This window comes from Cottoperca gobio, chromosome 22 (genome assembly GCF_900634415.1).
Source record: "Cottoperca gobio chromosome 22, fCotGob3.1, whole genome shotgun sequence".
NCBI classification, from domain to species: Eukaryota; Metazoa; Chordata; class Actinopteri; order Perciformes; family Bovichtidae; genus Cottoperca; species Cottoperca gobio.
This window is the reverse complement of record NC_041376.1, coordinates 13245473-13259795: the sequence shown is the minus strand read 5'-3', so window position 1 is coordinate 13259795 and position 14323 is coordinate 13245473. Positions and strand designations below refer to the sequence as shown.

Below are 14323 nucleotides of genomic sequence, written 5' to 3'. Positions count from 1 at the left end.
GTGGATACAGTTAACGACTAGCCTGCAGTTGTTCTGCGCGATCGCATCTTCAGCATCATTAGCTGTGCTGAGCTCAGCTCGGCCGAGACCGTGCGCACGTTTTGTTTTCAGAGGGACTTCTCTATTATCGCCACGAGGTATCTAGAACATTTGGAAAGGCATCAGAAGTATTTAGCAAAATGACAAAAGAGAATGTGTGGAGGTTGTGTAACATCTCTTCGTTAGCTCTCTTCATCAGGCACTTCAAGCTGCATTTATTAACCAGCAGAATGTCAGATCTCATGTAATTAGCTGTTGGGAGATGGTTTTAAATACCACTTAGCTGTTGGAGCAGCTACGAATCCAATGCTGTGAAGGCTTGTATATAAACTGCAAGAAAAGAACAATCCCCTCGCAGCTTTTAGTATCCATGACTACAAGTGGTTGAATGTGGCACCATGGTTAGCAGCATTACTGCACCGTCTGCAGAGAAAACCTATTTATGAACAGAACTGGCAACAGAACAAACACTGAATTTACAAACACAAGTTTCCTTAAGGAAATGCCTAAATGTGAACATGTGATTCTGCTTGGAGTATCTGCACTAACTTGATATTGTGGATCTCACTCTGATATGCAGTGTTTAGAGTTACAAGTAGAAGGCCTCTTTGTCAGACAGATGTGAATGATAAAAGCAGTTTCGTGTCCTCACTGCCCATATTAGCTAATAGGATCCATGCAACCGCAGAGGAAGCCGGTACTGGGACAGAACACAACACATGAAGGCTTTCATCCTCTGGGCCTCGCCGTTAAGAGCTCACTTCCTCTGATAACAGTATTTGGGTCCCAGGACTGTCAGTTAGCATGGAAGTCAAACGTTTTTTAAGAACGAAGCAGTTGCATGAAGTCCACCTGTCTGCTGCTCTTTCTGTGGTCTGTTGTGATCTGTGCTTTTCCAGAACGCTCCACGGCGGCGCTTATCATCGCCGGCTGGTGCTGTGGAACAGAATGAGACCAAAAAATGTGCTGTTTCTGCACAAACTCTGATGTAATTGGAACTGCCAACCAAACTGTTTAAACAGGAGTCACCGCCTGCAATCGATGCGCCGGAGTCAGTGTGATGCCTCTTTCATCTGCAATTCTGAGCTCCATTAATGTTCATTTATGAACACACAATCTAACAATAATATCAGATTAGCAGAAAATGACAAGAAGTGACATTGTTCTGACATTTGATCTCTGATTCCCTATTCTTACAGGAAGTCCACATTATCAAGGGATTTATAGTGCATTACAGATTCCATTTGGGCTTGTCCACAGAACACACAATCAGGCTGACAATCGGAGACGTGGGGCGTTGTCTTCGGTGTGAATGCCTCTTTAAATGGTGCAGTGATGAATGCAGGACCTCATCCTTCTCATGTTCATGCATGTTGGAGCAATTCTGCTAACTCCCCTCATTGCAGACAGGAGTTCCTTATCCAAGTGCTAAACAAACGGCAAGTTAATATGCTGTAATAGCAGTCATTTTCACTGTAACGCAAAGCTAGTGTTTATTAAAGAATCCTATGCGGCTCATGTTTAAGAGTAATTTAGTGGTATTAGCAGTTAATTGGGTGATAATTACGGTATTGTGCAGTATAAACATACTACTTTCTCTCCACATTCCCATGTCTTGAACTGATCATATAGTCCTCTGCGTTAGACATGCGAATAGAAATGCACTTTTGATCTCCCAATTGATGGATTTATTTTATTGAACCTTTTTGGGACCAGCTGAGTCTCACTGTATCTCTTTTCCAAAGTGCAGCTGGACAAGGAATCCACATCAGGACAAGCCCAAAGGCTGTAAAATAGTGATAAAGTGCTCATATTAAAGAAAAAGTAAAGTTTAAATACAGTTCAAATGTAATAATAGAGAGAAGCACTTAAAAATACAGTCGTCCTCCAGCAAAGCAGCCTGCACCGCGGTGATGTCTCAGAGGACGGTGGCTGGCTGCTGTGCTGAGGGTCTCGTCTGCCTTTGTCTGCTGCTCTGTGACCTATATACTCAGCCATGCATGGCCTAATGGAAAACAAACATCAGGGGGGGGTCAGTAAATAACACCTCCAGCTATCCTTTTGTTTGTACGCCACCATTGTTGCACAATCCCAACGCGGATAAGATGCTTATTTCTGAGTGAACATCCACTCTCTCAGCGATACGAGGATTGTGATGACATGATAGGACGGGATGACACACGGTAGCTGCAATGTAAAGAAGCTCCAGTTCAAACTTGTCTTCATGAGAGCTTCTTCATGGAAACATTTCAGATTGTTCCTCATGATCAGCGAGGGACACGGTGCATGAGAAATTCACTTTCTGGATAAAATTTGATAAAAATTCATCTCATCCTTATTGAGATATGGAGTGAAGTGTTGGACTCACTGACTAACAACTGAGCCAAAAAAGGTAAATACCAGACATTCATGGTCCCCACAGGATGAATCCCCGTGATCTTCCCCCTCGCCCCACCATGACGTTTACATGTGTTTCCCCCTCACAATGAATTATAATCATATAGATGACCCCCTGATCCTATCTTTATGAAATGTAAGCTCGCTGATGAGCTAAATTAAAATGGATCATGGTAAACATTAACCTGCTAGACATCAGCATGTTAATGCCTGTCGTTACTGAATACATCCTGAAAGAGATGTACACATGGCTCTTAGTGTATCTCATAGAAATACAGCACCCGAAACGTTTCTCTCTCAATGATGCAAATGATAGAATTTGTGTTTGTATCATATAATGTGTGTGTGAGTGAATTTAGGACGTAGGAGTAATTTAGAACGATGGCGTAGCTTCTTGAGATAGAGACTGAATTTGTGCTGATGGAAGCTATTTCTAGACTGATGCAGTGTATTATTGTAATGTTTGGGATTCGCTCCGCCCTCCTGCTGTTGGTTGTCAGGACTAAGTGCAGATCAAAGTGGTGCTCTGGTGTAGGATCAGGGCCAGAGCCGGGCCGTGTTGACGTTCACGTTGGGTTTATTTTAGTTCACCCTCTGGGTGGGGAACTCCAAATATTATGAAAGGAGGAAGTTGAGCAAGGCCCCCGACCAGCAGTCTGTGTGTTTCTGCTAACGCTGGGCCCTCATTAGAAGCACATGTGGGCTGGACTCAGGGCCCAGACTTCAACTGGACCTGCCTGCCTATCTGGCACAATTCCTGTAAGTATGGCAGGATGGCGTGTGTGTGCCCCATGCAAGGGGTCAGCTCTAGTGAGGGGGGTCAGGCAAAAGAGACTGGCAGTCATTTTCCCTAAAGCCCAAGAGGATTACTTTGAGGGAGGAAATTCAAGTCAAGCTGTTACAGCAGTAATGACTCATGACAGTCTCGCCTCCCACATAGCAGGACCAAAAAGACTGTTTTTGCAAAACCCCAGATTCTTATTACAACCATAAAGAAATGATGATAAAAATGTCTTTGTAGATATCAGTTGTTGCACTGCTTATTCCTGACAAAGCTCCCGTGTGGGGAAGGTCTGAGATGAGTGCCAAATTCGACATAATAAGTCACCCAACACAGCAAGCTGTCAGCAAGCCTGCTTTTATTGCCATGTGTGCTGAAGGGAGCCGTTAAACTAACAATCCCGGCGTCGACAGTCCAAAGTGGCATCACAGTGATGTTTCTGACCAGGAGGGAAGGGAAAGGTCCGGTCAGACTGTCCTGTTGGTAGCTGCCTCCGAGCCAGAGCTCCTTGCTTAATTACAGCATTACGCTTCACTCATTCTGCAACAAAACACTTTTGTGTGTGTTTGTTTGACTCAAAGCGTTTGCATTTTTCTGTGTTCAGACGCTTGAAAAGAGCTGCTTTTATCCAGGCTCCTCTTTACGTTGCCCTGGAGACAAATAACCTTTGAACATCGTCGCTGCAGAAATGCCCCCGCCCACTGAAAAGATACACCTCCCTCCCTCCCGCGCACCACACTGTATTCAAGGGCCTAGAAACTATGCAATTCTCTGATTTTCCAGGATACACATGAGCACGGGGCATCTGTGTGAGGTCTAACAGTTTGACACTGTAAATCTCTCAGGGAGGTTTACCAAGAAACATTCGTCAGCTGCGTCTCTCAGTATTACGAGCTGAATCTGATGTATGCAAGATTAAACAAATGTTATGCTTCTGTATTTGTCCATAGGGAGCCAGAGAGTGTCAGTGAGCAGCCTGCTGGTGTGTCATGGTCTGCTGCTGGTAGGGACCAACCTGGGGGTGACTGTGGCCCTCTCTGTCCCCAGACTGCAGGGGATCCCCAAAGTCACAGGTAACACTGAAACATTACTCCATCACATATTCATGTACTCACAGATAGACCTACAACTAAGGATTCTTTTCATCAATAATTAGTTGATTTAGTTCAATTGATTAATCATTTAAACGAGGCCTATTCATTTGGCAGCTGTGGGCTGAATCCGACCCTTTGATCATTCATAAATGTGGTTTTCTTTAAATTCCCGTACATTAACAAAACCACTCACGCTATTGACGGAGCCATACAGAGCTTACGTCAGTGCGCACTACTGTAGCTGTAGTGGTTAGCTGCGGCTGAAACCAAGAATCCTGGAGAAGCAGTATCATCGTATTATTAGTAGGATAATTTGCCTATTTTGTTAGAAAAGTTGAACCTGGCTATTTAAGAAAAGGAAATCAAACTGAATAAAAAATATGTGAAATGAAACGATTTCTAAGATTACAAATGTGCCTTGTTTTCACATTTACATTTCTAGCTTTACAGGTCAGACAGCAAAATCCAACACTGGGGAATATCCCTTTTACTTTACGTGTACAGGTGATATATATCCAGACTATATTACAGTGGCTGTTTCTGTTGTCAGGTCGGGGTATGGTGTCCTTACACGCTCACAGCGGTCCAGTCAAGTTCCTCAGCGTGGCTGCTGCAGTGTGTAATCGGGCCTCTGGCCCGCCATCCTCCACCCCTCCCACCTCAGTCCAGCCTGCAGAGACAGATGATGGGGAGAACACGCAGCCCCCGTCAGATTCAGCCCTGACTCCCCCTCAGGGACGGGGCGTGTGGTTGGGAGAGGCAGGCTGCACTACCATGGCTCTCCAGGACTCCCTGTCCTCCTCGTCCTGCGGCTCCCTAGCACCATCCCAGGGCTCCTTGGAGCACGGGCCAGAGGACGGCGCCCTTTATGACATGCTCCACGACCCGGCCCATCACCAGAGGGGTCGCCGGGCCAGCAAGGTGGATGTCAGCTCTTTGCTGGTGGTGTCTGGAGGTTTGGGCCACCGCAGGGTCAACAAAAAGACCAAACAGTCTCGCCATGACGACACCACCTCGACCATCATGATCTGGCAGATCCCCTTACTCAACATGTGACACCAAAAGCCCTTCAGTATGTTGGAAATAATATTTTATTAACAACCAGTAGAAAATGTATTTGCTTACTTGTATAATATGGAGGGTTTTAAGGACCAAAACTAAATATATAAAAACATAACTGATTGATTAAATACTTAAATAAATACATAATTATGTAGTTTAATTGCTTATCGTCACCATAAATAAATGAGACATTAAATATATAAACTTTATGGAGGAAGTTGACAGACTTTTTTATTTTGTTGCAGCAAGTTAAACTATGCATAAATACATAAATTCTAAACATAAATAAATGTGTGAATAAATGATTAAGTTAGTTAATGAATTATTAATATACGAAAGAATAAATAAATATACATGTGTAAATATATATATATATATATATATATATATATATATATATATATATATATATATATATATATATAAATGACAAAAAAAATATTAATACACAAATACATTTAAAATGTATATATTTAATGTCTAAATGAATTTGTGATTTATTTAGGGTGACAATTAAGAATTTAATTAAATAATTATTAATTCATTTGAGCATTTAAATATGTAATTAGTTATGTATTTATATATTTAGTTTTGTCCCTTAAAACGTCCACAGTATGAGGATCGTATCTACATTCTCCGTCTCTTTTCTGTCATTCAGGTTAAAGCAGAACGAGATCTGTTGTTTCACTTCACCGAGTATTTGGGATCAATCAAAACTGAAACCAGGAGTGCATCAAGCGCTCCACAATACTCCCATGATGTTTCTAATGATGTCTCCTACCACAAAAGGATCAATATAACCACTCAATCGTGATGCTCGACGGAGCAAACAACACCCTACAGACCAGTCAAAGGATATACTGTACTTGTTAAGGATATGCTTGTTTGAACACACTGAAAGGGTTTTACTTTCACCCTCTCACAAGGTTGTTGTTGTGTAACATGGCTAACACATTACTCTCCAGTGTTTGTGGCACACCAGTTCACTGTGTATGACTGCAGTATTCAAATCACTTTGTCCTGTTTTGAAAGGCGTGTAAAGTGACCATGGGGTTGAATCTGTTACATAAAGGTTTTATTAAGATTAGGATTACGTTTTGGCCAGGATTTTAGATCATTAGTCGTGGCCAGAGTTGTAAATATGAATTATGACAACTCAGGATTACATGTGTTGTTTAGGGGTCAGAGAACGGTTCTGTGTTTATATGGAATCAAATCCTGTTACTGTTGGACCAGCTTGGTGCTATCACCGTTCTGTCAACAGACACAAGGGATCGATAAAGAGGTGAAATATTGATGACTGGATTAGTTTGGGAAGTCTTGATGAGAACCCCTGGCTGGCCAGGTTTCTCTTCATAAAGGCATGAAAGAGTTGTTATCACCAGGAAAGATTGTTTTCCCCTCAATGTATCTTCTTGTCTCACATAAGAATATTTAAAAAAAGAAAAAAGCTTTATACTTTTGTCACAATTTTGTATGTACTTCTGTAATATGTATTAACAAATTTATAAACTGCTTTATTGAGCAACCTTGTGTATTTCATCATTCAAAGGAGGCATGCAGGTCTGTGAGTGTTAGTGAGCATTTTAAACTTATTTAAACGTGTTTTCTAAAGGTAGTTTAAATGAATTGACTCTCTTTCTGGATCGACTTTGTGGCAACTTTTCTGCAATTTTGGAAAACTTCCATCTTAACAATATAACGCAAAGGAGTTAGCATTTTGGTAAAGAATCTGGCTAAAGCTAAAGGATTTATGTTATATTTATACCAGGGGAGGAAAAAGTGTTCATGTGCCTATTCCTCTGGTCTCAAACTAACCTTGTACTTCGACTCCACTCTGCTTGTGTGCAGCCATCAGTACATGCTGGGACTAGCAATGTGCCTGAGGGGCCACAGGAACTGAGCCTCACACAGCTCTTCCGGGATTTCACTGCTCATTTCTCCTGCTGCCGAACGGAGAGGGTCAAGACTTTTTCTTTCTTTCAGCGCCCACGTTCACAGTTGCACAACCGATGCTTCACTACATTGTCAGTTCTAACAAAAATAGATAAGATGATTTTAGGTTGAAGATGTTCCCATGCTACAATCCACGCCACCCTGGGTTTATCCCAAATATTATCTGAGCTGATTTTTTTTTTTTTGGTTGTAGAACCTGAGATAATATTTAACTTCTGTAACTGAATACTGGCTTGTATTTATTAACTACAAGTAAAACAAGACAACGCCTCAGTCTCACTGTACCAACCAAGTTAATACCCAGTTATCGGTTTGTCTCGCTCTGCAACTGGAAATCTTTTGTTTTCCCTCTGACCCTGGCGTTTCCATGGAGACTGCTCATTTTGTGTATCAGTCTTCAGCGAGTCTTTGTTCTCACAATATCTGGCATTAAAACCCCCCCCGCTGAATGGCCTCTAATCTCACGGGCTGATTATTGTGTGGTGGCTCCCCTCTGTTTGTATGTATGTGAAGGCCAGTTGTTAAATCTCCACTGTGGAGGTGTTCTAGACCCTGGATACAAAACGTCTGCTGTGAGGTTGTGCTATTTCTAATCAGGCCTTTTTACGTGTTTAGTGCATATGCCTCGTGTGCCTGTTTCATCACTGAAACACAAACCTTTCCAATTCCAAGGTTCCCCTCGCATCATTACTGATTTTACTCCACAAATATGGCGAATGCTGCTTCTTTATTCGTTCAGGCTGTATGTCTGAGGAAGGAGTCCGTCAGAAAGGATGTTGGATCATTTCCAAAAGGAAAGTGTGACTCATGTGAGTATTGCATTAAGTTTACACTCACGCTTAACTTTAGAGGGCGATCAGTTCTACACATATTGTGATCAACTGTCTCATGCACAGCTGGAGTCTGCTAATGGGACATTTAGATTTAGATGTTTTGTTAATGTAAAATCCCTTTAGGGGCTTAGAGTCTGGTGTTTAATTGTATTTAAATGTGTACTTTCACTGCAATATTTGAATGTGTTGTATTTTATAGGGTTATTTTACATACAGGGTCAGACTTTTTATGATAACATTTGTTTCAGGGTGTGTGTTGTGTGTGTGTGTGTGTGAGTGAGTGAGCAGGGGGATTTCCCATATATTCAATCCCCTGACCTCCAATCCCCCACCCACCCACCGTGGTACCCAGCACAGGGGTGATGTGTAGGAATGGTGTGTGTGAACAGATGGAGCCTCGTGCTCCTGCTGTTGGGTGTAGGGTTAATACCGACTGGAAGGGGCGTGGTTTAGATCAATGATGACCGCCTCACTGTAGTCAACTGTAAAAAAAAAAAAAAAAAAGACAACAAAAATCAGAGTCCGAGCAGGTCCCAGAGCTAGTACCTCCGCTGCCCACGCTGGACAGCTCCAGCTTCCTGCAGGGAAAGACGCTGAACGTGCACGGCAGCTCGCTCCACTTCCTCCGGAGTGAATGAGTTGGCGACGCGCTGATCTGAAGGAGGTGCGACCTGAAAGGACTGTGTGGTCGTCCCTCTCTGCCTGCCTCGCCCCCACCACTGACCTGATCCCGTGGAACAACCAGTTGAGAGGGTCGATGGATAAAATGTGAGCGGATGGGAAACACCAGCTGGATTTGTCGGTATAAGTAAACTCATGCAGGAGGGGAGCATACAGTCTGGCTGCTTCATCAGGATTGCGCCTGCCTTACGTAACTGAGCTTTGTGGAGGGAGACTGCTGGTGCCGAGCTGTTTGATCACAGCGAGGACACACAGGTAGGTCACATTACGCTGTTTTATATCCTTATGTGTGGATTCTATTTTGATTTAAATTACACGTACGTACAATGATTTCCTCCTGATATGACCAAATGAACTGTTTTCTTGGCGTTTGTCCGACATGATCGGGGAACGAGTTAGACAAGAGTTTTGATATGATTACAAACGCCCTTTCCCAGTCATACTAGAGATTAATTCTTCCATCAGCGCAACACCATTTGCGCATGCGCTCTGAATGACTCCAGATTACCACAAATAATGAACATGCAGGGTGATTATTGCAGCAGGTCATGCAGTTTACAGCCACAAGAAGCTGCATGTTGAGATTGCTTCGGTTTCTTTATTAAGCTGCACATTAGTGCAGCTGCAGTTGGTTTGACTCCATTGATTACATATTCATACAGGAGTGTATTCCACAGCATAGTTGGCAAAGCCATTTTTTCCTTTACATTTCAATTTTTCCAAGCTTTTTGTTTTTAGAGAAAGGGCGCCCCTTAGAGAATACAAAAAGTATTTGCAGCCTCAAGACTCTCTTTTTCCCTCCTTCATTGCCTGGTTAAATTCCTTTCCTGTTTTGCCCCATGTAGGTGAACAGAGAGGAGTACAGTCACAAGTTTGTCTCTCCATCCACTCAGCATGATCGGCGAAGGCGCAGTCTCCCATCACGAGTGAGTACGGCAAGATGAACGAGGGTCGCAGGCAGGGAGGAGGGGCTATCACTATAGAGGCTGATGTCATCCTCCACGCCGTGAACCCTGACCTCGTCACACCTCCTGACGAAGATGGGAATTTGTGTCCAGATTATGTCCAAGGATTCCTGCAGGAAGACCAGGATTTCACTCCTCCTACGGTGTTTGAGAAGGAATACCTACTGGATGGAAAACGGATGGAGAATAACCTCATCGACCGTCAGAAAGCAATCGGCTCGTACATCTTGAGAGCTGATCAGTTTCTCCTCTCCAATGATAAGGGAACTCCGCACCAGAATTGTGCAAGCAGTGAAACCCACAATGGCGCCAGAGCTAAAATGTCTTACAGTGCAGATTCCTCCGTTTGCTTGCCCAGTCAAGCCAAACAGGAAACTGATTGGTCAGTCCTAAAATCGAACCTCGAGCACAGGGACAGCGGCCAGGAAGCTGAATATACTCAGACTCAAAAAGAGCCTGATTTAGTCATCGAAGTCGGCGGGCAGAAGATCAACGCTCACAAGTCTGTCCTGGCAGAGAAGAGCGACTACTTCAAAGCGCGGCTGTCACGAGACATCCTGAAAGTGAAGGGATTGAGTTACAAGACTTTGTCTACATTAATAGACTATGTTTACACTTCTCAGATGAATGTCTGCAAGGGCAATGTTGTCGATGTCATCACAGGGGCTAAAATCCTCCAGATGCCCTGTGCCGTCCAGGCCGCCATGGACTCCATGTCCGAACAAATCACTGCAGAGAACTGCTACGAGATCCTGACCATCGCCAAAAAGCAGCGACTCAATGAACTGAAGGAAACTGCTTACGGATTCATGAGCGACAACTTCCTTCAGATCCTCAAAGACCCCGCTGCGTACGGGCGCCTGAATGGATCTGAGCGGGATCTGATTCTGAAGAAGAGAATGGATGGGAGGCAGACTCTGATGGTGGCAGAGATCAATGACGTGTTTGATCGTGTTGGGAGCCGGCCGCCCAGTCGCTGTGGCAGCCGACCGCAGAGCCCGTTGTCGGTTGGTTCTTTGGAGGAGGATCATATGATTTACTTCTACAACGAAACAGCAAATGACTGGAGACCTTTAACTGCGATGCCCGAGGACATAAACACTAAAGGGTGTGGGATCTGCACCATGTATAACTACCTGTTTGTGGCAGGGGGGATTAAGGGCTACGGGGACAAAGGCAAGGTCTCAGACAAGGTCTTCTGCTACAACCCTATAACCAACCGCTGGGCCGAGGTCAAACCTCTGACCCAAGCTCGTGCCCAGCTTAAGCTTGTGTCAATGGATGGCTACTTGTACGCCATTGGAGGGGAATGTTTGTTTACAGTGGAAAAATATGACCCTCGCATGGACCGCTGGACCTCGGTGGCCCCCTTGCCCAAGGGAGCCTTCGCAGTGGCCCACGAAGCCACGACCTGCAGTGGAGAACTTTACGTTTCGGGAGGTTCCCTCTTCTACCGCCTCCTTAAGTACGACACGAAGCGGGACGAGTGGCAGGAGTGCCCCTTCAACAACAGCAGGAAGAAGTCCACCGACATGGTGGACTTCAAAAGCTTCATTTACCGCTTCGATGTCAACCGCGAGCACGGGATCACCGTGTTTAAGTACAACAGCATAGTGAAAATGTGGCACGATTGCGCATCGCAGAGGCTTGGAAGTCATTTACCCTTCAGGTGCGCCGTCATCGGAAACTGCATCTACTGTGTGAACAAGAGCCAGACTCTTCAGTTTGTAGTGGAGGAAGAGAACGCCTTCTTTGTCGAGGAGCCGCTGAGGGCGCCTCTGGAGGCAAAAGGCGTTCTTTTTCCTTTTGTTCTCACTTTGCCTGAAAAGCCTGAAAAAGTTACATAGTGTGTGTGTGTGTGTGTGTGTGTGAGAGTGTGTGTGTGATCCAGAATAGCACAATAAATGTGTCCTAGCGAAACTGGAATAAGCAGAAGACCTTATATACACTCTTCAATGTCAGCTTTCTATCTCAGTGTCTCATTGCCTGCTTCCAATGGAATGTGTGTATTTGCATGGCAACTTAATGTGTCTGCAGGCCTTAAAAGGATTTTCTTTTTTAGAGGAGAATGAATGCAACAGTATTTGTATCCGACTGTAGATAATGACATGGTGACTGTAGGTAATTTTGTGTATTTCCTGTGTTCAGTTTGGTTTGGTGCACTTTTGTAGTTAGCATAGATTTTATTTAGAGCATATTTACTAGTTGACTGGTGACAAAAACAAGTGTTTTGTTGAAAGTTGTATAACAAAAAGAATGGAAGCAGTCGTAGTGCGCCTTATGAACGATGCAACACAGGTTCTATGCAAATGTGAGAATATACAGGTCTGCTGTAAGGCTATTTTAATAGTTATATTATAATGCAAATCTGACTTGGAAGGATTAAAGTATTCTTTTAAATAGGGCCTGTAATAATTTCCCACACCCCGACACATTGTTTTATACAACCAACAGTACAAAACCCAAAGATGTTTGGTTAACTGTTGCTATACATTATAAAAGGAATGCCTCAAATCCTCACATTTGAGAAACTGGAAAAAGCAAAGGTTTGCCATTTTTACTTAGTTGCAGATTATCTTCTGTTGATGGAGTAATCCACAAATCGTTGCAGCTCTACCTGTTTGAATTAAACCTTTGAATCAAAGTCAAATTATAATAAGTAAAAGGGTATCAGAAAAACTAAACAGAAAGCTGTACCTCTCGTAATTCAAGGGACCTTTTTCAGTCAAAGCAAATTGCGCATTTCATCTCAGTATCTATAAACAATCTTGTTGACGCTTCAGATTTTATTTTTAATTATTGCAAACTGAACTGATTTAAGTACATAAATATTTACTTTTGGATTCAGAATATGCTATTTTGCGTATAGTGCATACTCACGGGTCTCACAGGTCATACATTAAGCACAATTGCCAAAGATGAATAACAATTCCGTCAGGCTCAAATGAAACGATCAAAACTGTCAAATATTTTCACATCTTCTGTGAATGAAGTTCCTTATGAAAACGTGTTCCACAGACTTTGCCACAGTCCAGTTCAAAAAACTAAAGCAATAGTTGTTTTTGTAAGAGGAAATTCGCACTTTCTGAGAAGTTGAGGGGAAAGCAAGCCATTCAGATGCATCTCTAATCTTTCTTTCCCTGTATGTGTTCGACAGCTACAGACTCACGTTTAAGGTTCAAGTGTTTGCAGGTTTTCTTCCGTGACAAAGGCCGGCCCACCCTTAAGGTCACGTCAAGATACTACAGTGAACACTGCCCTCCACAAACAAGATATCCTGCTGCCATGACACTAACAACCCACGCTCTTCTTGCATCAGTGCACATTAACACCAATGTTGCATTAAATTTCCTTCTTTTAGACATTTCACAGTATTTGTTTTGATGCTGCAGCAAAACAGTGGGAGTTTTGTATGGAAGCTAATGTTGATATATTCTTGGAACAAATTGCTTTTGATAATGTTTGTAGGAATGTCTCCAGGCAGTCAATGTGACTAGGACAAAATGGATGTGGTTTTTCATATTTCGCTGGCTGGCATCTGTATTTTTTTTTGTGAATTTTTGTATGGATTTGGTTTTTTTTGGATTTGCTGCTGTGATGGACAGTAAAGTAATGCAATGTTAGGCTTCCTGTTCAAAGCATATGGAGTGGGCTAACAAATAAGTGGTTGGATAATGTATTTCAGTCAGAACTAAGTGCTTAAAAATAAATAAAAATATTCTGTGTCTGAAAATGATCTGGTTTTCTGAATATGTCTTCAGCATGTGGAGGAAGTGCTGTAATCGTTTGGCTCGTCTGCCATACCTGAAACAGAGCTGCCACCTAATGGATACTGACTGTAACAGCAGCCAGTAATACTGCGTGCCAACATGAGCTCATGTCCAATCAAACATTTAAGAACTCAGTTGGCTGTATTTTCCTTGCTCATAAATGTATGTAATATTCATAGTATTACTTCAAGGGAAATTCCATGACAGTAGGCTGTATGAGTTTAAGCAATGTGAACATTAGTATGACAAAAAAGGACAATATTCCCATCTATGAGCGTATTCACATGATGATGGAGCTCTTAATTACAATCGAGTCACATGCATCATCAATAGATCAAGAGTCAGGGACTTAATATGTGACAAAAGTAAATTATGGACGCCCTTTTTGACCATCTTAATTATTTGTGTGTTTTTTTCCATTTAACTTATGACTTATGTCATAATTATGAGATATTGTGTCCAATAATTGTAATTATTGCATGACTTTGTTAGTTTACTATCTCATTGTCGTGAGAATACAGACATCTCACAATTACGACTCACAATCATAATTATAATAATGTTCTCAAACTTCATAACTTCATTTCATAGCGATTAGATACTTATTATATGATAATTAAAAATGATGAGACATTTTTCTCATGACTCATTAAACAATTCTCAAAATGATGATGTATAATAAACATAATTGGTCTAACTGTGAAAAAGTTTGAATAAAATAAATGTATGCCTTATAAATCAGACA

At 42.5% G+C, this 14323-nt stretch overlaps 2 protein-coding genes across 2 annotated transcripts in view; both read left to right on the top strand.

Moving 5' to 3' along the window:
* arhgef10 (Rho guanine nucleotide exchange factor (GEF) 10) overlaps positions 1-6901 on the top strand; it is a 50954-nt gene extending 44053 nt beyond the window's left edge. The window contains exons 28-30 of the mRNA XM_029461101.1: positions 4168-4290; positions 4862-5383; positions 6032-6901. Coding sequence (XP_029316961.1) covers positions 4168-4290; positions 4862-5367 — 629 coding nt within the window. The 3' untranslated portion in view covers positions 5368-5383; positions 6032-6901. The remainder of the gene's footprint in view (positions 1-4167; positions 4291-4861; positions 5384-6031) is intronic.
* A 1442-nt stretch (positions 6902-8343) lies between these two features.
* On the top strand, positions 8344-13541 carry kbtbd11 (kelch repeat and BTB (POZ) domain containing 11). Its single transcript, XM_029461063.1, has 2 exons — positions 8344-9098; positions 9689-13541. The coding sequence occupies exon 2, from the start codon at positions 9784-9786 to the stop codon at positions 11653-11655; it is 1872 nt and encodes a 623-aa protein (XP_029316923.1). The 5' UTR covers positions 8344-9098; positions 9689-9783; the 3' UTR covers positions 11656-13541.
* Positions 13542-14323: the final 782 nt, after the last annotated feature.